This window comes from Eretmochelys imbricata, chromosome 19 (genome assembly GCF_965152235.1).
Source record: "Eretmochelys imbricata isolate rEreImb1 chromosome 19, rEreImb1.hap1, whole genome shotgun sequence".
Classification (NCBI taxonomy): Eukaryota; Metazoa; Chordata; order Testudines; family Cheloniidae; genus Eretmochelys; species Eretmochelys imbricata.
The window spans coordinates 7,587,953-7,611,074 of record NC_135590.1 but is presented as its reverse complement, the minus strand read 5'-3'; the positions used below and the strand labels follow the sequence as shown (position 1 = coordinate 7,611,074).

Below are 23,122 nucleotides of genomic sequence, written 5' to 3'. Positions count from 1 at the left end.
ATCCTCCATGAACTTGTCTAGTTCCTTTTGGAACCCTGTTATAGTCTTGGACTTCACAACATCCTCTGGCAATGAGTTCCACAGGTTGACTGTGCATTGTGTGAAGAAATATTTCCTTTTGTTTGTTTTTAAACTTGCTGCCTATTAATTTCATTTGGTGACCCCTAGTTCTTGTGTTATGATGAGTAAACAACACTTTCTCCACACCAGACCCTCTATCATATCCCCCCCTTGGTTGTCTCTTTTCCAAGCTGAAGAGTCCCAGTCTTATTAATCTCTCCTCACATGGAAGCTGTTCCAGGCCCCTTATCATTTTTGTTGCCCTTTTCTGAACCTTTTCCAATTCAAATATATCTTTTTTGAGATACGGTGACCACATCTGCATGCAGTATTCAAGATGCGGGTGTACCAAGGATTTATATAGAGGCAGTATGACATTTTCTGTCTTACTATCTATCCCTTTCCTAATGATTCCCAAAATTCTGTCGGCATTTTTGACGGCCGCTGCCCATTGAGTGGATGGTTTTCAGAGAACTCTCCACAATGACTCCGAGATCTCTTTCTTGAGTAGTAACAGCTAATTTAGACCTGATTGGTTTTTTACGTATAGGTGGGATTAGAGTTTTCGATGCATTTATCAGCGTTGAATTTCATCTGCCAAGTTGTTGCCCAGTCACCCAATTTTGTGAGTTTACCAGCACAATGGGCAGACTGATTCAGCAGCAGCTAGCTATCCTTTTACAATTTTCAGTTTGTGTCACCGTAAAAAGAAATGCCTTTTAATAGTTGGAGGGTCGCTTTGGAATAAATCTTCTGACAAACAGCTGGAGAGAGATTCTCCCAAACGCCCTCTGATGTGAACTGGAGAGATTTTAATTTCTTTTTGTCTCGTGAAGCTACAGCAAAGGGAGAGGAAGCAAAGGGAAAGTCAAGGAAGAGGACAGATGCCTCCTTGGATACATGGCAGTTAAGTTCCATTAACACATTTTAAAGTGCTGGACAAGCCTTTGAACAGGACCAAAAACAAACCGTGGAACGAGGTTTTAAGAAATTTGAAAGTAGCTCCCTCTACATGCATTTCTCTCTGGCACTTTTTTGTTTTGAGAGCGACTCTCCAACATTGTCAGTAAATCCTGGAGCTTTTGATCCTGGCCCTTGATCGTACTTTATAACAAAATGCAGTATCTTCCCAAAGTCTTTCTTATGGCAACATGTGGATCATTTCTTACATTTCAGGAACTACACCTGACTTTTTGATAACAAAACTTCGGAAACTATTTTCAAGAGAAGATCAAGAATGGGAGACATGACAAACTGCCGGTACGTTAAACCTCCAAAATCTACGTTAAAATTCTGAACCACCACCAATTCCCAGAGGTCAGAAAATTCTATGTTCAGGCTGGAACTTCAGCCTGAATTCACTCCGCTGTATGAAAGTATTGCAGAGGCCTCGCATCAGTGTGTGACGTTATAGGACACAGTAGATCTGCCGAAATACGCCGAGAGATATATGTACTGCAGAAACCTATGGTAAAAGTGGTTACTGGGCATGCGCTGTAGCTGATTTTCAAGTGCTAACTCGGTGATTTTATTCCTATTTTTAATATTAAGAGATCCCTAGTTTTCATTATGGTCTTTTTTTGAATGCTAAAAAAAAAAAAAAAAAAAAAAAGTGGCTAAAGCCAGGAAGTTACATTGAGTTTTGCAATCTGATAAATTACTTGTTTTAAAATTGCTCAAAAGGGGTAAAAATTGATTTCAGGCATCTTGTACATTGAGTTTCATTCTTGTGTGAATTTCTTTTTTGATCCGAGTTAGGAACGCCTGAAAAACGCCCACAGTCTTAGCGTTAGCTGTGCTAACAAGCGCTGCTATAATAAAAGAAAAGCATTCAGCAGGAAAAGGAAGCAGCCGCGTTCCTTCCTTTCAACAGGTCCTTTGACCAGCAGAGCCATACTCTACCTCGGAGCTGGACAGGTGGGAGTCGGAATTATCGAAGCCCCTGTGAGGGGTGCCAGCTTTACTGTTTACCAACCAGGGTTTGTCATAACAGCGAGAGAAGTGATGTGGAGTCTGTGAAATGGAAAATCCAAAGGAAGGGTAGGGAGAAAGGGGGGGAAAAGAGGTGAAAAGTGAGTGAAAATGGAACAGAAAAGTATCCGAAATGGGAATAACAAACAGAAAATACATAAATTCCAAAAGAAACAGACGACAAAATAAAATGCACATTGGCACAATGTGGTGAAAAGGAGACACAAAAAGGCAGCCACTTCCTCCTTCATGCTAGCCGGCTGCTCGTGTGAGCAGTGATGTCCAAGATAAGTCTGCTCCTATCGCACAGAGAGATGGCAGGGGAAATTCGGACTGGTGGAAGATAGGAGAATCAGGAATGGTCCCAAGAGTTACAATGTGAGAACGTAAAAATAAAAACAACCTCAATCGGCAACTCAGCCTTTCCTGAGACGTGTTTACGTTCTCTCTACGAATGGTCACCTACCTGCAGGTGTAGTGTATACAAAGCGGGAAGAAACTTGTGGCATGAATGATTTAAATATATCGACTGTGCAGTCAATGGGTTTATCCCTGCCTCAAGTATCAGTTTTAAGCCAAGTTCTGCCATTCAGGTGTCCACCAATGAAGCATACATTCGCCTATTTTCGGAGTCTCCCCGCAAAAACCTCTCCTACCTAATGCTTCAGCTCCTGGTCTCCTTGGAATGGGGTCTGAGTAGGCATGAGCATCAGGAAAGCAAAGGAGTATCAGCCTTACCTTGGCTCCACTCGCAGGCGTTGCTGGAGAGGACGGCACAGATGCGCAGCTGTGATTACTCTGGCTTGCACTAGAGCTGGAGCGCGTTGGGGAGGCAGCCCGGGAGGAGGGTTTCGACCTTCGACCCCGTGACCTGAAAGGCGTCATTCCCTGCGAGGCTCCCTCTGGTAAAATAAACTTCTCTCTAAGTTCGAGGTTGGTCCTTCCTCGTGCTGAAAGAGGAAACAAAGCATCTCCTGAAAAAAAACCACCCGAGGCGTTTCACCCAAGTCCTGCTTAGCCCCAGGAGGACATCCCTCAGACATCCACGAGACTCCATCTCTGACCTACAATGGACGTCTTGCTCTCATCCTGGCCACAGCAGAGCGAGACCAGTGCAGCATTCTCGCTCCGTTGCGACGATGTAACTTTGCTGATTGGTTTTTGAAGACTTGTGATAGGCGAAAGAACCCTAGAGGTCCAGGAGTTCAGACAGAATTATGCAACTTTTATGCATGTCCTGGGCCTATTATACAAGTCTAGTTAAAATTAGCACGAGCAGCTGATGACATTCTTAGGACAGGTTAAAAATACTGAATAGAACAGCTCGGAAAGGTCGTACTCCTGCTCTCACACCCAGCGCATGACTATGTGGAGCATGACCAATTTTCCAAGCTACAACTCCTCATATCAGACGGCAAATGTAAAATTTGGATCTGAAAGTCCCAGGAACTGGAGGGTCTCTCTGCAACTAGCAATGGGGTAACAATGCAGTTGGAAGTTTTACGTCCTGAGATACTAAGAAGATCAGCCTAGGCCAGTATCTCAGAAACTCACCAGGTATATAGACAGAAAATTCATTAAAGTAGGTAGGAGCAAGGCCATGCGCAAAGCCTTACAGGACAAAGGAGCAATATTAGATTCAATGTGTTAGACTTGAAAGACAAAGAAGCCACTGCAGGGTAGAAGCCTTGTTCTGTGATAACCTAGGGATGGGAAGAACCCTGGCACCCACACCCTAAAACACCCGTAGCAAAGCATTAACAGTAGAGACGAAGAAGCAGAGTTGCACTAGTAAATTCAAGAGCTTACAGAAAGCAAGCCGCACCGCTTCCGAATCATGCTGATTTCAGCAACAAGCCGCAGGTGACAGAAGCAAAGAATATTTAGCATGGGCTTCAAAAGATAATCAGAACCAATTAAAGTCTCAAAGTCTGTGTTGAGATAAAGGGACGTATTGACTACTACCAAACCTAAGCTGTTTCACGTAAGGAAGAGACTGTAGTGAGTAAGGACTGTTAAACATTTCCTTTTTTCTTTCTTCCAGAGGGCTGGGTGCGGGGAAAGACGGTTTCCAGTCCCAGACCCCTCACACAGACACACAGTTTACTCTCCCTGGCAAAGAAGTCCTTGTGTTGCAGTTGCTTTCCTTCCAGACAAAATGGGCTGGAAGCTTTTCTCCTCTGGAGTTCCTCAGCTTGGCAACATGCATCAGTCCCCGCTTCCCTTGGGAGAGGATTTCACATTCTAACAAGCTTTGTTCTTGGGAACTTGTTCTCGATACACACTCTCTATTCGCCTTTATATTTCTCCACTTGATTATGCCCTAAACAACCCTCCTCTCTGCTTGGTGCTTATATCTTCTAAGCAATGTACCTGCTTATTATGGCCCTTACTTAATCAAGATCTAGTTAAGCTATCTTATTTTGTTAATGCCTTTCCTCACAAGTCAATTCTTCCAGCCCTCTAATCATTTTTACTGCTCTTCTATGAACTCCTTCTGGTTGGCTGACATCTATCTAATACCGACATGCCCAGAACCACATGGAGTTATTACAGGTAGGCTCCTCCGTGGTGTATAGTGGAACTAACACACCCTTCTTCCAAGATATAATGTACCGCAGCCAAAAATATCAGTGGCTTTTTTTTGCTGCCATAGATTTATATGTTACAAAGGCCAGAAGGAACCATTGTGATTGTCTCGTCCGACCTCCTGTACAACACAGGCCATAGGACTTCCCTGAACTGATTCCTGTTTGAACTAGAGCAGGTCTTTTAGAGAAACATCCATTCTTGATTTAAACGTGGCCAGTGACGGAGAATCCATTGTTCCGTTGTTCCAATGGTTAATTACCCTCATTGTTAAACAAATGCAGGCTTGAATCCTAGTCTGAAATTACACACTCTCACTCAGTTGGGTGTGGCTCATTCCCCTTTCGGAGAATCCCAGCCGCTGAATGCTGGTTGTGGCCACGCTACACCATGGGCCTCTCTCACTCCCTGTACCGAGCTCTCCGGCAGAGGGAAAATGGAGAAAACCGTTCAAGTCCCACTAGAAGCAGGAGTACTGTCTTTTTAATGAAGCGTTAGCGACATGTATCTCAACTGTTGCTCTGCATGCTGTGGTTTCCAGTGCTACCGTGCGGACGTTCATTGCCATTAGAGGTCCTTTGTGGCATCTGAAAGCCACAAGCAAGAAACACAGCAGAGATTCCTTTAGTACACATGGGGAATTCTCCAGCTTATGGCAAAGAACACTAAGAAAAATAATGTAATGTGCCAAGGCAAAAAACACACCGACAACAAAAAGGCCCAGGTTGACCTTACACAGACCTGGCTGTTCAGCTATGAAATACAGGGGAGTCAGATTTTTGTCTTGAGGGAACATCCTTTATCCCTTGTAAAATTCTTCCTACCTTGAGGCTGGATTTAACACAACATTTTCATTAACAAATCCATCATATAAGATGGTTGGCACTGGACTGGGAGATTGAGAAGACCTGGGTTCTATTCCCAGCTCTGCCACTGACTTGCTGTGTGACCTTGGGCAAGTCACTTTTCCCCGGGCCTCTATTTCCACCCCCCTCCCCTTTGTTTTGTCTATTTAGATTTGGAACAAGGACTGTATCTTTATGCACTTGCATAGGACCTCGCAGGTAGGCGTTTCTAAGCACTCTTGTAATACAAATTATTTTTTAAAAGGAAGATGTCCAGAAATGGTCTGAAGAAACCACTCTCTGCAATTCACCTCAAGACAGGTAGCATCTGGCCATAGTATATTGTACAGCACAATCACAAGCTGCTTCACTGTCTGCACAGAATAGGAATACATGAGGTACAAGGCGAGCTTCCAGGCTGTCTACACAAGCACATGAAAACTAAACCCAAGACAACCAAGTGTTTTTGAAACTCACTGTGGAGTAGGTTTTTGAAACTCCAGCCTCATGTACCATCACCATAGTCTATTTTGACATCTAGAAACATCTAAAAAGGAATAATAGGAGCTGAAATACAGTATGACGGTGTCCAGGACTTGACGTGGGAACTTCTCTTATTTTATCAATAGAAATAAATATGTAAACTGAAGAACTGGGTTCATCTTATTAATTTCAAATGAAAGTCACACATCAAGCCCCAATGAACTCTCTCTGTATCAAGACGTCTGAGAAAGGGACCGACTGTGATTAACTCTGACCTTTTTCTACCACAGAAAAATACTGATCCAGGAGAATCTCACCGATGCAACATTTCAAAATCCAGAGAAAAATCACTGTCTCCAATTTTTCCATGCAGTACATGGTTCAGTATTCCAGTCATAAAAATTGTTAAGCTTCCCTTGTTTATTTCCAAATGTTTCTGATTAAAAAAATCAACTCTTTTCAGATAAACTGAAATAAGATCCCTGGGAGCTGAACTCAGTAAAAAAGGAAGGATGGTCCAGTGAGTAGGGCACTAGCTTTAGACATGGGAGAGCTGGGTTCAATTCTCAGTTCTGCCACAACTGCTCTGTGACACCTTGGTCAACTCAATTAATCCATCTGCCTCAGTTTCCCATCCGTAATTGGGACTACTACCACAATACCTCACAAGGAAATATATTAAGATTGTGAGGTATTCAGATACTGCGGTAATGGAGGCCAGATAAGTATCTAAGATATAGAAAGCACAATGATCCATATGTCTAACTATGAATCTGAGTTTGAACAGACATATAGTGCGTGTGTTTTTTCCGGTTTCTGACATGCCACTCAATTTTTGGAGAGTCGATTTAGTTAAAACCTGTTTAAAAATGTCTCGACTAGAATATTCTTGATATTATCAACACTGTCTCAGCATCACAAAGGCAGCAGATGTGGTGGGGCAGGCGGGCTGGTTAAGAAGCAAAGCCATTCTTAATGATGGGAGAGGGGGGGTGCTGGCAAGAGTGATAAAGCAAAAGTAACGCCAACCTATCGGAGACTGACTGGCAATCGAAGAGCTGGAATCAGAGCGCTTTATTTTACTTCCAGGGTGGTGAACTAGAACAAAGAAAAACACACACATACAAGGAAACTGAGAGCAGGAGAAAGCAGAAACTGGTCAAGAAAGAAATGCACAGTTGAAGGACAGTTCTTTTTCACCCCATGCAGCGCTGCCATTTTGAGAGGCGGGGAAGGAAGAGTTGGCAACCGCAATCTTGCAGGAAATTTTTTAGGCATACACACACAGAGCTTCTGGAAACAGCACCATTGTCCCTAAAAACACAATGTGAGGGTTTTCTTTCTGGAGGGTGCAGCACATTAGAATCACATTTATCAGCAAGAGAGATTATATTCTTGTCTAGAGGCTTCTTACACCTGATTTTACCTACATTTGTATGGAATTGGAACGGTTTTTATTAGATTTCTCTAACACACTGGTCATCTATCAGCACATTGGATTTGTAACAGTAACATTTACAGTGGAATCCACACTGACAACTGTTTGTTGTAAAAGACACACAAGTCCACGAAGGCAGGAGTTCTGCTGAATTCGGCACATGCCAGCAACGCAAAGGAAAACACACAGAAGACACCAGCTTTTGGCCATCGTCGAAGAGTGCAGACAACAAATCAAAATGAGGGGTTTGAACTACGAAAAAGAAATGGCCAGCAAATTTGTATGGAAAAAAAAAAGGATGTTAACAAAATAATTTTTAGTAAAAGGGATTTTCTTTTTATTCAGGGTAACTAATTTTAACTCCTTGATGCTCAAGGTTTGGATTTTCTGGAAGACCCTTTGCAAAGGGTTCATACTGCAATACTGCCATCCCCAGGTGCTCAAAAATTATGCAATTGGCTTAAAATCATGTGATTTTACACAAACAATACACAGAGGTTTTTTTTATTTGCTTTCTGATTTTTGAACTTTCAGGTGCACTCAGATCACATTTTCAAGCTTTTCTCAGCAACCAGGAGGGCGCCGAACTTGTTTGTTTCCTCTGAAATGAAAACTGAGATTCTCACCTATTCACATGACTCCAGAAGCTGGGGCTTTAAGAACACGACCAAATATTGAGAGACTTGCAATAAATAAGCTTGGGGTTTTTTTTAGTGCCCATTTTCTCCAGATCTTCCTTTATTTGCACAAGCCCACAGATTGATGAGATCTGCTTCAATGAAGCATCTTGTGCTACCTGGCAACTTCACAACTATTGTGGAGATGAAAGGTCCCTGAGAAACAGGTTCTTTCTTACCTCTGCAAGGGTCATTTTTCACTAAAAATTCATCCAGGGCCATCCATCCTCCTCCAACTCGAACCATGACAGTGCTGCGCAAAATACGGACCAGTCGCAACTGCTGGGAATCACCAAACTGTGGAACCAACAGAGAAGCAGTTCAAGCAATAGGGCTATAAAATGGAGACACTGCTCCTCTCCAAAACAGACTGCGTCAGGGTTAGTAATATAACTGCACTGGGGACTATTTGAAGTGCTACCTGTAACCCTAAACATTTTCAAAGCTCTTATTAATGTTTAAGGCTTCTCCAAATATATCAAAAGGCTATATGTTATGTGGGAATCAATTCACTTTGGTGTCAATTTATGAGAATTTTTTCATCTAAAGAAACTCAGGATAAGGCTACTAACAAGATTCTCTAGGGCTAATGCCAAAAAAAGAAAGCTGAGAAATTCAAATGCAGGTCAAAGGATGGCCAGGTAGCAAATGAGAGTTTCTAAATTTGATGTTTTGAGGGTTTTACCCAAAGAAACAGAATTTTATTGCTCTGCCTTTCATTTCATGAATAATAATAATAATAGCACTTAGCTCTTATGTAGTGCTTTCATTAGTAGATCTCAAAGCACTTTACAAAGTGGGAGGACATAGCACCATCGTCCCCATTTTACAGATGAGGACACTGAGGCACAGGGTGGGGAAGTGACTTGCCTCTGGTCATGTAGCAGGCCAGTGGCAGAGCCCAGAATAGAGCCCAGCCACCGGAGTCCCGCTCCCAGTGCTCTATCCATTAGACCACACTGCCCACCGACACTCCCGACACAGTCCGCTTTGAAAAGAGACATCTGACACGTCACTGAAGGCTGGCATAGCAAATGCTAGCAGTGCAGCATCAGCACTGTGAATGAAACCTCTTCACCAAGTCTGAGGTGTGAGCATTTCACCGAGCCTCAACCAGCCAGAGAACTCCCACAGGAGAGTCACCCAATTATAGTGAATCTAGAACGTAGAAATCTAAGGTTCGAGTCCCAGAATGCTTATTAGTGATTGTAATAAAAAGAAAAGGAGTACTAGTGGCACCTTAGAGACTAACCAACTTATTTGAGCATAAGCTTTCGTGAGCTACAGCTCACTTCATTGGATGCATCATCGGATGTACTCCTTTTCTTTTTGCGAATACAGACTAACACGGCTGCTACTCTGAAACCAGTGATTATAATGTTCATTAGGAATTTAAAATCTCCCCAATTTCAAACAATCATCAAGTGTGCCCCTGAATCAACAAAATCACACATCTCTTTCCAGTTCCCCCGTGCTACCGTTTATGAGACATTTTCATCCACCACCATGCACGTGCTTCTCTTCAGAGCCATCTTCTCCTAATATTTACATGGACATTCAGACATCTAGCAGAACCCCACCTGGACTACTGTGAACAGTACTGGTCCATGTACCACACAGGCTATCATAAAGAGCAGCAAAAATTCCACCCTGTCTTAGGAGCTGAAGCAATGAGGGAAAACGAAGGAGACTGGGTTGATTGCCTTTGAAAAGGGGGATACTTCAACATGATCTAATAGAGGATTTCAGAATTATGAAGGCATTGATAAATTAGACTCTCTTTTTAACATGGAGAAGGAATTAAAAAAACAGGAGACATAATGGAAACCTTAGGAAATGAGGAGTAACTAGGGGAAACTTGGGCAGAATTACTTCATGCAAATGATGCTAAACACTTACTGGGGAGGTAACTGAGGTAAAAAAAAATTACAGATGAGTTCAAGACACATCTAGATTGATTTCTGCAGAAAGAGAGTGCTAGGGGGTATTGGAATAAGGCAGGATTAAGGGTTCCTTTTCCTGTTCCAAACATCTCACATGCCCCCTACTCTCCTGAGACTACAACTCTCCCCTGTTCTGCACAGCCCTTTCTCAAAGAGTTTCATGCATGAGCCTCTTTTCAGATTTCCCCTTTGCTCTCAGGCTTGGGACTGAGCTATGGGCATCTCTAGGGCTCTCTTTCAATCTGTAGCTGCAGGCCGTGTCTGTTCATGAAGGGATCCTGCTTCCATGCTCTCCCCAGCAAGTGGAGGCTGGAGTTTAGTTAGTTTTAGAGCAGTAGGATTCTCAGTTCTGCTCTCTGGAGAACCAATGAGCCACAGAATGGAAGATCTTTAGTGCTAAGCAGTCAGGAGCTGGAGTGCTGGAAAGGTAGGCTGTCTGGCTTCAGAGACAATGATTTTTGGTCTCAAAGTTTCTAGGCTAAATTCTCAGCTGCACCCAGTGTGTGATGGGCACACCTGGGGCAACACACCTCTCCTGGCGCAGCTGCTACGCCAACTCGCTATAGCCAGAAAGAGCTATTTATGCCTGCTGAGGCTCACTGGAGGACAAGGGCTCTCTGGCTATGCCCCTTTGCTGCACTGGTTCTATACTAACTGAGTAATTCCTCCATGCTAGGGGAATCCTCAGTTAGCTGGATACACTAATTTTGTAGCCCCTTCACTCCAACATAGCAGAGTGGAGAATCTGCATAATTTGCTCCAGTCTTGTAACATTAATTAAAAATTTATTGTTAATAATCAGATACAGTTTTATAGTTCCCTTCAAAGATTTGTCTAGTCACCTAGCTAGAATAAACGGGGAACTGGTTTCTATCCTTTCCTTCACTCAAGAAATTCATTATTTATGAATATTTATTTTATCCTTATTTCATGGCACCACATTTAGAGTCCAGCTCTTCAAGTTAAAAATCCTCAGTAGTTAAAATAAATGGATTTCCTTCGTTGTTCAAACGGAGGCTGCATTTTTGTGATGAAACACATTACTCCAGTCCCTTTATCAATGGGGTTCCTGTGTTCTTGTCAGCCTTCAGTTACCATAATATTAATCACAGAACAGAATATAAGAGTAGGTACATGCAATTTTTCACGAACTTTCTTCCAGTTATGAGTTACTCAAAGTCGGTGAAGCAGGGGATGAGGGTTTAGTTATTGTTACCTAAGAGACTGATCATGTGAATGCAGCATTCTCATTCCATAGTGACTGCGTTATAGTCAAACCCATCCAGATCCTGGTATACAGTCTGTGTTCAGAAAATGTTAGCCTGGATAAATTTTGTGAAGAGTGTTACAATAGAATAATTAGTCCTGCCTTCAGTGCAGGGGACCGGACTAGATGACCTCTCAAGGTCCCTTCCAGTCCTATGATTCCTCTAGCAGTAGAGTTAGAAGCGTGAGACAATGTTCTTTGACAATTCCACCATGAGCACTGGGACCTTACACGTTCCCTTTCACATGAATGATGCCATAACCTCTAATACCACTGGGGCATCAGAGGAAGAAGCAATTTGGAGGCTAAATCTCTCCATCTTTGTAGATTTCTGATTTTCCCATTAAACATTTTAATTCTTTCCTCCAAGGAGTTTTGCCATTTGGTATCGCATTTTCAGGTAAACATCACTCTGTATACCATACTCTGCCAAGTAACACAACCAACTCTAACACACCATTCTTTAGATCACATCTTCCCACAGCAACAAGAGAAAGATTGGTATTATAAACACACACCAAGCCATGTTTGTTAAAAGAATGAGAGACAGCATTGCAAGGCACACTGTACCTGATTGCCGAGGAAGAACTACGGAGAGAAAGAATTTGGGTGGGGAGAAGATCAGATGGAGAAAAGAGGAAGAGGGGGAGAAAAACAAGAAAACATTTTATAGGATTTAACAATGCAACAATCATGAAAATCTTAGTTAACTACAGGTAGTTAAAAATCAGGGTACTTGATGTTATTTGACATGCTAACTGTTCTTTTCTGTCCCTACAGCAGAAGTTGTAATTCATCGCTTCAAAATTCACAAATAAGGGCTCGTTTACACAACCGTGTGACAAAGCCACCCCCCTCCCCCACAAGAGACGTAAGTTACATCGACCTAAGCGCTGTCCACACTGGCGCTATGTCGGTGGGAGACATAGCTTCTGCCTCTCATGGAGGAGTAATTATGCTGATTGGAGAGTGCTCACCGATCAGCATAGTGCGTCTTCACCAGACGCCCTGGTGCAGCTGCGCCGATGTAGCATGGTAGTGTAGACTTGCCCTAAGTCTGATATTTGAATGTGCACAAGTGTTGCTATTTTAACTCCTCGATGCCCAAAGCATGCAGGAAACCTGGATGGTTTGCTGCCGGTCCATCCCAGTGAATAATTTGAAATGAAAACATGAAGTACCTTAAAACAGATCCATTACACAAATATTTTGAATACCTTTTTAGAAATGAGCTACATGAAGTGAAGAAAACCATAGGTGTAAGGTACACACATAAAACTTTGAGGTAGTTATTGTCTACAGGTATCTACAGATACAACATCCCCGCCAGTGAGTGGGCTAAGCTCTCTCAGAACACTGCCACATCTATGTTTGTCTTGTTCTTGTGCTATTAGGCACATGCAAGATTTAATGCACCAGGAAAGCATGCTGACCCTTAGCCTTCCCTCTTCTCAAAAAGTCACAGGAGAATCTCACAGACCATCTATCATCATCTGTCCATGTATATCCTCTCCATTACACGCTCATGTGATAGAGAAACCACTTGCAAGCTCCCCACCAATAGGATCATACAGTTATGACTACTATCAAGGAATCAGTGTGCTCCATTAAGGGCATATTGCTGCAGTTTCCCCAGAAAGTCTCATCTCTAGAGACCCTCAGATCAACTTGGGGAAGAAGGAACTAGTCTCTAAACTCTTCATGTTATTCCCTCATCACAGAGCCCAAGATAAGTCTATGTCTCAGGTTCCTGAGTGCACGTTATTGGTCTAATCTCTGGACTTAACATCTCAGAAGGCAAGAGGTTAGCATAGGTAAAAATTCTGATTTAATCTTTTAAAAAGTAAGATCTCTATACAGTACGACAGAATCAGGTTGCTTCAGTAGAAGTTAAAATGGACACTTCTCCCTGGTAGGATCACACATGAGCTAGGAATTAGGAGAACTTGTGCTATTATGGCAAAGGTGGATGTCTTCCTCTTACCCGATACTTATTCTCTCCAATCTGCTCCACTTGAAACCTCTTTGCACACTTACACTGGGCCACCTGCCTTGTGACCTGTTGCAAACAAAAGGGGCAAAGGTCAGGGATCCGTAGTTTGCATCTCTTGTACTGGATACATGGGACACAACATATTGTGCACAAAATACAGATTATAACAACCTTCACTTTAAAATGTTTTGAATATCCAAATATTTGAACATTGATCTCAAGTCAGTACCACTGTGATTCTCTGGGTGCTCATCAAGGCACAAGTTTCCCCCTTTGGATAGGTATTTTGAGAAGTTGACACATTGAAAAACTGAAGCCCTACATAATGCCCACTAAAATACCAACTCTCCTTAGAATCTCCTTTACCTCATCCTCAATTTTGTCGGCATCTGTGGTTGGCCGGTAAGCATCTTTGTTAGGATGGAGAGCAGCCACAAACTCATAGTAATCAATATAGCCATCCCCATCCCGGTCAAAGATGTCAGCCACAGCAGTCATCTCTAACTTAGTGGTGGGGAATTCTGGAATGAAGAAGAAAAACAAATAACAGAGATGTATTACAGTCTGAGAATAGATAACTCCTTGTATCCTCTCACCATCTGTGCAAAGAGCATATACTCTATATCCCCCCTCCCCACACACACACACGCTTCCATACCTGGGGTCTCCACCACAATAGTCACAGGAAAGGAAACAGGCTACATGACTACTTGAGTTTCAAAGCATCCGATGAAGTGAGCTGTAGCTCACGAAAGCTTATGCTCTAATAAATTGGTTAGTCTCTAAGGTGCCACAAGTCCTCCTTTTCTTTTTGCAGATACAGACTAACAAAAGTATGGCTGCTACTCTGAAAAGTATAATATAGATTCCAGGCCTCAAGCAATGACAGCCTCTTGGCATATCGCTACAATAGCAAACATGTGGGGTGGGATTGCCAAGCTATCATTTCACAGCTGTCTTCTCCTGACAGAGGAGCAAGAAACGTGCCTTGCATTTGCCTCGTAAAGGGTGGGAGCAAACAAAGTTTCTCGGAGATGGGTTTATAGGGTTTTGCGGAAGGATGGGATGAAACAGATCGAGACTTACTAGATGCTAAGATTCCATCAATAAACTCCTGCCGGGTGATTTTTCCATCCTGATCTTTGTCAATACGCCGGAAGAAGTCCATCACCCGTGATTTCTTGTGATTCATCCAGCGCATGTATTTCTTTCTCCAGATGTCAAAATCAAAGTTCGCAAACTCCTTCAACTGGAAGAAGACCAATTAGAGTCAACGGGAATTGAAAGTACAGACAGAAAACATCCCCTGCTCTACAGAAGATCTTGCTGAGCTAAGATTTCAGCGACTAAGTCAAACTGTGCATAGCCTTTGGGGGCTGGCTGTCACTTTCTCAATATTCTACACCTCTTCAAAGCAATTCTTGGAAACAGAGGCATAATTAGGCCACTCCTCTTAAAACCATAGCCATGGGCACAGTTTCCATAACAGAACACGGCACACAATGCATCAGACAGCCACCATGTCGAATACATGTCACACACTCATAGACACAGAAAAAAGTGAAGTATCCTCCAAACTTTTAAACATACATGTATGCCGATATAACAGATTTACACACATACACACAGACGCATACAAAAATAGCATCTTTGCAGGCGTCTAAGAACACGGTTCTCTCCCCAGACTTGTCCTAAGGATGCCCTAGTTCCTTTATTTTTGAAACTCCATTTCCTTTCCCACTCTGCACATCTGCATTGTTCTCTCTCGCTTTTCGCCTAAGCAGCTGAGAACAGAGCTTCCTGCTTGGTTTTTTTGCAGGAAGGACAGCAGTTTCTCCTCTGAGATGGATAGCAATGTTGCTCCATGGATAAACTAACAAGTAATGCTTATTCAGCCGTCAGCCTGCCTTCTCCCCACACCAACTTGACTCTTGACACGACACCTCTGCGGACCTGGGCAGCAAGACCCCAAAATGCTTCCAAATTCAGTTCTCTGGAACTGCAGTGCCAAGACTATACCAATGGCCAAGACTAGCTTAAATCACTGCTCATGAGAAGACTGTTCAGTTAGTGAAGCACATTTAGGACGGATTTTCAGGAGCCCTTCAGCTAAGAAGAGCTCAGGGTGACTCAAAACAACGACATCTTAGTGCTTTTAAAAAAGCCCCCGAGTTAAAAGTCACAAAGAAAAACGTTCATACGGATAAACCAAACTGACCTACAGAAAAAGCAACAAAAAACAAACACACTCACTTCTGGGCATAGCTGCTTTGTTAAGCATAAACGAAAACAAAAATTACATTAGAGGTTTTGAAAAAAAATATACATCATAGCACTATATTTGCCAGACTATTATTATTGCTTCCAACCAGGTCTGACTTTCATTAGCAGCAGAACTGACTTCAGTAGCGCAGAGCAGTCAGGTTAACCTGCAGTTACTACGGAATATGGTTTTCAGCCGCACTATTTTAGTGGAGACTTTTCTGTTTGGCATTTTTAGGACAAGGGCAGTCAGAGCCCATGACATGCCCAACGCCGTTCAAAAGGCAGTTCTCCGCCCTTCTCTCTTGGGAGTACAGTAAACGACTCTTTTCCACCACAGACTACCCCTTGTGTACCAGCATCATGGGGTCATTACCTCCTCCAGCCTATCGAGAGCGTCATTGAGCTTCCGCTGGCGTTCCAATGCCAGCAGCCACACCTGCTGCCAGCGTGCGGAGAGCTGGTTAATCCGGGGGTTCTTTGTTTCCGACTGGGAGAGAACTGGCATGGGAGGAGGGGCAGGGTGACTCAAGGATTTCCCTAGAGAAAGACAAATATGCCACATGGGATATTGCAGGATGGGGGGTTTGGATGATCCAAGAAAAAAAAAGACAACAGCTTTGTTTGTTTCTCAAATAGAAAATCTCTCACAGGCTTTCCCATAAGGACTGAGCTGGCAGCTTTTAAAAAAAGAAAAGACGAGGTTAAGAACGTTCAGCACAACCGTCCTGGTGGTATTGCAGTTTTACAGACACCATTAATCTGTGGTCCCCACCCCCACCAACTCCTGTCTTCCTTGTCCCTTTGTTTTCATCTTCCTGAACTCGCGCCAGTAGGACTTTCTGCTGCAAGAATCAGACATGAGGAAACGGTCATGCGAGAGAAACTAGAATAGTAACCGGACCAGTTAAATACAGCACAAACTTTTCAGTACGCTTAAAATAGCAAAATCTCTGTAAACTCAAATCAGAGCCATCAGGAGTCTTCGGATGGCAGAAAGGCAAAGAATAATAAAGCTCCTGGCATATGTCAGACACTATTGCAAATGCCACCTCATTTCCCCCTTCTCATTCCCTGGCAATTCCCAGCCAATTTCAAGTGGTTGGCAAAGCAGGGTGTATTTCTAATTGAGAATTAGAGCCAGACTAATTAGTTTCCTGTGTGTTTTTCCCTCTCTCTCAGAATGCATTCCTGTAGAGGATGCACAGAGCAAGAACCTGCAAACATACTGTTGCTGCGGGATTTCTCAATGAAAGGTCCGTGAGCTGGTTCTGTGGCTTTCCTCTTGTACGTCTTAGTGACCCGGTCCACGTCCGGCTGTTTTTGTGTCATCTCCTCCATAAAGGACTGTTAAAGGCAAAAGGGAGAAGTGAACTGTAACATTTATCATCTTCTCAACTTCAGGCTGCTGCTGCTCTAGATTCTTGCTGAGAAACTCCAAGCCCGTAGCAGACACACAAGTACATACTGAATACTAGCTATGTGGCTTTGCGGTAAAACTATTCCACAGTTGTGGCTGTCATTTCCACTCCTGATATTTTCCTCCCTGGGCTGAGTGGAACACAGGTCCTAGACTTGTTTAAAAGTGACAGGTCTGGATGACTAACATGTGGCTGTAATAAGATCATAAAAGTAAACTCTTCTTCCCCAAAGGTGGTTGTTACAAAAAGTTCGGCCTCCCTGCTGCCTGTCAGACTCACAATCCCTGCCCCAGAAGCAGGGTAGACAGGAAGTTAACAGATCTCAGCAATGGAGTTACCTGGTGTTCAAAGATGAGGGCTTTGACCTGATCGATATTTTGTGGCATTGGTTCTTGATCCCGCTGGATCAGTGTGGTCTCAGCCCACTGAATCCACGCTAAGAGTTCCTCCAAGAGCTCCGCATTAGCCACCAATTCTGAAAGCGCAGTCTCGAGCCTCTGCTGGTGCTGCTTTGCCCAGGTCAGAACCTGATGGAAACATCCACAAGACTAGCCGTCAGCATGGGAAACAAAGGCACTTACTCTGTGACGTTTTCCCTCAGGAGAAGGAAAACAATACCCATAAGGAAAACAAGGCAGCCACCACTCTTGCTGGTTCACTGGCTGATGCACATTGACTTGTGAGAACTGATCCAAGTGGACAGGACTAGGACATCTATAGTTCAGGAGAGTAACCCATTTACATGTCCTGCTGCTTCATAGGTTCCAAGGAAGGAAGGTTCCACTGTGATCATCTTGTCCGACCGCCTGCATAATACAGGCTGGAGAACTTCCCCACAAAGAAAAGTCCAAAAGAAGAGATTGATCACTGATTCTATTACTGGCCCTATTTCCCGGCAGTGACGAGAAAGACCTTCCCTCTGCTCAAGTAGACCGGGTCCTCTGTGACTCACCTCCTCAAACCTGGCTCGGATGATGGTGATCCAGTGTTTAATTGTGGTAATGCAGTCTGGGTGGCATGCAGCTAGGATAACTTCTCCCATCCCCACCGCCGCGTTCACATCCACTCTCTTTTCCTCCACTTTCTTCATGAACTCCTAGACAGCAGGATTGCACAGAAACAACAACGGTTGTCATACCAACAGAGACAATCTGGTCCCTTTAACCTGACCCTAAAATCCCCTCATTTAAACTCAAAAATAAAGTGACTTGCGAGTTTTGGATTAAAGTTATTTTCATTCTAGGTTTATAGCGCACAAGTAATTTTCCCTACCCACCAGTGCCTGGTATTACAACTCCAGCCCAACTCAGGCCATGTAGCTATTTAACAAGATCTAAATCTCTTGTTTGGAAAAATCTCTTGCCCAAGTGTCTCACTCCTGCTGCCTAACAGTGAGACATTAGTTACTGCCCTTTGTTCCTGGCACACATCTTCTCATGAAGGGCTGCTCTGGATATGTCAGCACAGCAGTGTAAGCCCAGGGTTTGAACTCAGGCTCAAGCCTAACCCCCATTCCGGCGACACACAAATTGCACTAACCCAGAGCTTGGACCCAGGACCCAAGGGGGACGGGGAGTCCAAGCCTGAGTCAAGCTGGGACCCAGGGTTTAAGCCCTATTGCCCTGCAACACAGGCGTAGCCCCCACTGGACTCGTGATCTGGGAGTCTGCTTAAAATATCCCCCAAGCCCACGGACCGACTTTCTTTGTCCTCTGGACAGTCAAGTTTTCCCACGCTGCACCACAAACAGAGGCTAGAGCAGACACACCTTTGGGAAGTCTGGGACATGGGGGGGGGGGTTGGACTTGGGCCTGCATAATATTGGAGCCCCAGAAAGGGACCCAGGTTCAACAGTTCCTAACCTGGGGTTACAAATGAGTGTAGAAGACCAAGCCCTAAGCTAACAAAGGCAGGGTCTGCGAACTCGAAGTTCTGCTAACCCTGGCCTTGCACTGCAGTGTAGACACACCTGCTCAATCCATGTTTTCTCACATTCCTGAGTGACCGGTTACCTTGTGTATGTCGATGAGCGAGTGCAGCGCTTCAGCATCATCAGGCAGAGCTCCCCTAAAGCGCAGGGTCTGTTCTGCCTCGGAAAGCCACTCCAACAGCATGTGGACTGCAGTCCGGAATTCCTCTGCCTGAAACGGCACCAAGAGACAGATGCAATGAGTGACTCCTAGGGTCTCTGCCCGGCCTGAGTCTCTACCCACCACTCAAGAAGCAAGGCACAGCAGGGTCTCTAATAGGAACAGAGGCAATAAAAGACCAGACTGTCTTTGCTCTGTGTTTGTACAGCGCCTAGCACGATGAGATCCTGCTGCATGCCTGGGGCGTGTAGGTGCTGCAGTGACACAAATCAACAAAACAACTGAGTTGGTCAAGTAGCCTGTCCCCTTCCCTTTGAGTTCGCTGCACTGAAAAAGGGAACAAACTCCCTTTTAAAACCATTTGTGTACTCTGCTCAGTTTACCTTTGGTCATTTATTCCATATACTAACTACTATGTATCAAAATACCACCTTGGCATCTTTTATCCTTCCTAGGCTTACGTTTAGTCCACCCTCTCGTATTGTTCATATAGCTCTGAATAGTTTATCACCATTCCCTTCTGATTTGCCAAAACTGCATATCAACACGGCTCTCTCTTGAGATGGTAGGGATGTATTATCCCAATTTCACAAAAGCAGAACTGAGACAAAGATTAAGTGATTTGCCACAGGCCACACAAGGTGTCTGGCAGACCTGGGAATTGTATCTATATCTCCTGAGCCTTCGTCCAGGATCGTAACCACAGTGGGGCAGAGAGCGCGTCCCATAACATTTCCCCCCCAGGAAGATGGCAAATGCTTGTAAAGAGCTCCAGAACACAAATTTCTGGTTCATTTCTTGACAAGACTCACCCTTTAATTTGTACAGGTTCAGAGCTACATATAAAAGCCTGAAAGTGAAAGCGAACTTGGAAGCCTCTTTCTCCTTACCTGCTTCAAGGCCTGCTCCAGCCGGGTTTGTTTGGACACCGACAGCTTGCACACCGTGTCCCAACGATTGCTCAACTCTTGAAGCTGCCCTTTAACCCAGGTAGTATCATCCCGGCTGCTCTCGATGAGCTCTCGGCCTGAGCGTTTGAGCACCTGCACGGTGCCCGTCCGCTTCCCCAGTTCCTTCTGGAAAACCTACGAAGGGAGAAGAGAAAGGTCCATCACGGGTCTTCGTGCTGTGGGTTTTACTCTTGTTCTCTAGAGAAGGGGGGCAGCATAGGCTTGAAGTGTTTCAAGTCTGACAATAGGGGGTATATAAAGTTGAACTGGTGGTTTGCTTTCTTCCACCAAACCCCATTTGAAATGCTTCAGTTTCGGCATTTTTCCGCTAGTGTAATTTATTTTCCTTGACACAGAATTGGTTATATGTAGGTACATATTATAACCCACTGGTGAGCGTACGTTACAGATCCGCTCACAGTCAGGTTACACACGCACCAGTGGGTTACACTATAACACAGTCACACCATCAGCAGTACATCACACAAAGCTGGAGACAGCTGAGCTTGTTTTATTGAGACTGTCCACCTGGATACCAAAGTGGATATCCTGGATATCCTCTACTCTTTCTGAGAGCAGTATGGGAATCTTTAACTTGCATCTGGGCACCATCAGAGCATTGCAGAAGGAATCCTGGTTTAATTTCTCGCCCGAAGGATGGCATGTTCAATAGGACACCATCATTCATGCCAATGCAGTGGCTGTTTGGAACAGGAGCCCAAGTTCTAGCCTGGGATTTGAACCTCTGACCTAACCCAGAAGTGAAAGCACTTACATCTGAGACCTCCTGATGAATACTGCCGAAGTGGAGTTTACAGAAGGATAAAAACTTTACCCCCTCTCTCCCACTCCAAAAACAGAGAGATCTTTCTGATAAAAGCCAAGGTGGAACAAAGCAGAACTGAAGGTTTATGTGATAATTCCAAAATAGTGATACCATCTTTCAAATCAGTCTCCCAGGCATTTACTCAATGGAAATCAACCTGCACAGCAGGATATGCAGCTCAACAGCACACATCTTGCCAAGATGCTATAAGCCTGGTACGTCTGTTATGCAGTGGATGGGGAACTAAAGTTACTTTTGCTTCCCAAAGGGCAACTGGTAAACCCCCCACTCTTACCTTATGAGCATCCATCAAGTTCATGACCAGATCCAGATCACCATGGACTGGTTGGTCTTCAGCCAACTGGGGCTCCACCTTGTACAGCCAGTCCACCAAGGCCTGAAGCGCATCCATGAATTGACCAGAGAACAGCAGGGCTTCTTCCAGCTTGTGCTGCCTGCAAAGAGAGCATCAAAGGATGTTTGAACAAACTTTCCATCCAGAATATCAACGCTGCTTGCAGTTCAATTGGAAAGCGTTTCTTTTTCCACCCATCTTTCTGATGCTATCATCGTCATGACAAATCCCCAAAAGACATAGCCTCCTTGCAGATTGAGCATCACCCGGATCGATCTCCTTACGGAAGTCTGGCTGGACATTCAGTTTACATTTCTGATGCCATGCTTGGCATCATCTCTGCTCTGTGATCTACGTCCATATTCTCAACAGCACATTTACAGTGTGTGATATAAATCAAGCTCACAGGGTCATCCCATCTCCGGTCCTTCACTGTTGCAACAGTATTCTGCAACAAATGTTCCTCTCACCTTTCCACAGATTTGCCGCAGACTGTGTCCCACTTGTCCCGGACTTCTCCAAGGAGGTTGTCCAGTTTCTGAGTGTCATCTGGCAACACGGCTTTTTCTTTGAGGGCTCTGCCAGTCCGGATCGTGGTGTCGTAAACAGGCTGTTTTCCACCGAGGGTCTTTTGGAACTCCTGAATTTTACAACCAGAGAAGAGCACAAAGGAAATGTCTTTAGAATGCATAAAAACTTGTGAGTGAATAGCTTAGTGGGGATAAATGCCTCTCTCGTACAACTTTGTAACTATACTATTGTAACGTTAAACTAACGCGTGGAGTATGCCGTTCCTCTGATTGGATCATCTCTTCCCTCTGATTTTAGAAAAATGACTGTGTTGCACTGCTTTGACTGGAAGCAGATTTCTCTTCCTTTCCAACTAACCCACACTTGAGGGCATTAATCACAGCTGGAATGAAAACAAACCCTCTACCTTGTGCTTGGAGAGCTGCAATTTGATTTTGTCTGGATCGTTGGAAATCTCCAGCTCAGAGTCCAGGTGATTCTCTGCATCTTCCAGCCAATCAACCAGCTTTTTCCAAGCTTCGTGGAACTGAAATTGCACAAAAGGTGAGAGCAGTTAGAGCTTGGTGTTTGTGTCTTCCAGGCCTTCTGAAGGCTTGAGACACTTGGATTCTGAAAGCTAGAGAATAAGCAATATCGCCGGGTGCTCTACAACCATTTTCACATCCCTCACCTGTTTAGCCCGTTTCCTTGCATCATCAAGAGCTCGGCCTCTATCCACAGAACGCTGGACTACTTTCTCCCAGCGGGACTGGACACTGACCAAAAGGTTCTTTATCAAAACTACATCTTGCTTTTGACTGAGGAACTTCAGCTTGTTCCCTGTTTGATCCAGCTCAATGATCTGGTCCCGGTGAGCATTGACTTCATTGGCAAAAACCTAGAGTAACGAAGATTTACTCTCATTTAAAGAAAAAGCATGGAAATGTCTCCTAGTTTCTTCCAGACACAGAAAGCACTGAGCATGGCTTACAACAAACTTTTGCTTTGTAAAACAGAATCAGAGTGTTACCTTGTGTTCATCTATCTGAGACAGCACGGTATTTAGGATAAGGCTGGGTGGAGGTGCAATGTTTAAACTCTGCTCTGCGAGGGTCAGCCAGTTAATGAAGTCCTGTAGGGAATTCTGGAACTCTGTTGCCTGGTTGAGAGCGTCTTCCAGCTTCGACTGCATTTTAATAAGGGTGGCAGGGGGAGAGAAAACACAAGAGAGCACCAAGTTCACAATGTGAGGCTTTGCAGACAAAGACATGTATTGTAAGCTAAGATGAAATGAGCTCTCTAATGGGAACTCATCAATTCAGTCAAAGAACATGACTTGTTTACCAAGAAGAGGAGATTTCAGTGAAAGTGGCTGTTTCAGAATCAGTTTCTTCTGAAACAAACGGACAGGAATTGTACATGAAAGAGGAGACTGCTCAATA

General features: G+C 44.0%; 1 protein-coding gene across 4 annotated transcripts in view; it reads right to left on the bottom strand.

The window, feature by feature from the left end:
• The window catches only part of MACF1 (microtubule actin crosslinking factor 1), a 234,061-nt gene that overhangs the window by 3,499 nt on the left and 207,440 nt on the right, over positions 1–23,122 (bottom strand). For 3 of the 4 annotated variants that reach the window (XM_077838115.1, XM_077838112.1, XM_077838116.1), the window contains 18 exons: positions 22,711–22,866; positions 22,372–22,578; positions 22,108–22,227; positions 21,641–21,810; positions 21,111–21,270; positions 19,930–20,124; positions 18,962–19,090; positions 17,902–18,045; positions 17,288–17,476; positions 16,758–16,875; positions 15,905–16,068; positions 14,353–14,515; positions 13,633–13,787; positions 13,258–13,332; positions 11,844–11,861; positions 8,243–8,360; positions 2,770–2,981; positions 1,963–2,073 (listed from right to left, as the gene is read on the bottom strand). In XM_077838115.1, the coding sequence (XP_077694241.1) occupies positions 1,963–2,073; positions 2,770–2,981; positions 8,243–8,360; positions 11,844–11,861; positions 13,258–13,332; positions 13,633–13,787; positions 14,353–14,515; positions 15,905–16,068; positions 16,758–16,875; positions 17,288–17,476; positions 17,902–18,045; positions 18,962–19,090; positions 19,930–20,124; positions 21,111–21,270; positions 21,641–21,810; positions 22,108–22,227; positions 22,372–22,578; positions 22,711–22,866 (2,604 nt within the window). The remainder of the gene's footprint in view (positions 1–1,962; positions 2,074–2,769; positions 2,982–8,242; positions 8,361–11,843; positions 11,862–13,257; positions 13,333–13,632; positions 13,788–14,352; positions 14,516–15,904; positions 16,069–16,757; positions 16,876–17,287; positions 17,477–17,901; positions 18,046–18,961; positions 19,091–19,929; positions 20,125–21,110; positions 21,271–21,640; positions 21,811–22,107; positions 22,228–22,371; positions 22,579–22,710; positions 22,867–23,122) is intronic. The other variant, XM_077838114.1, reaches the window with a different exon arrangement.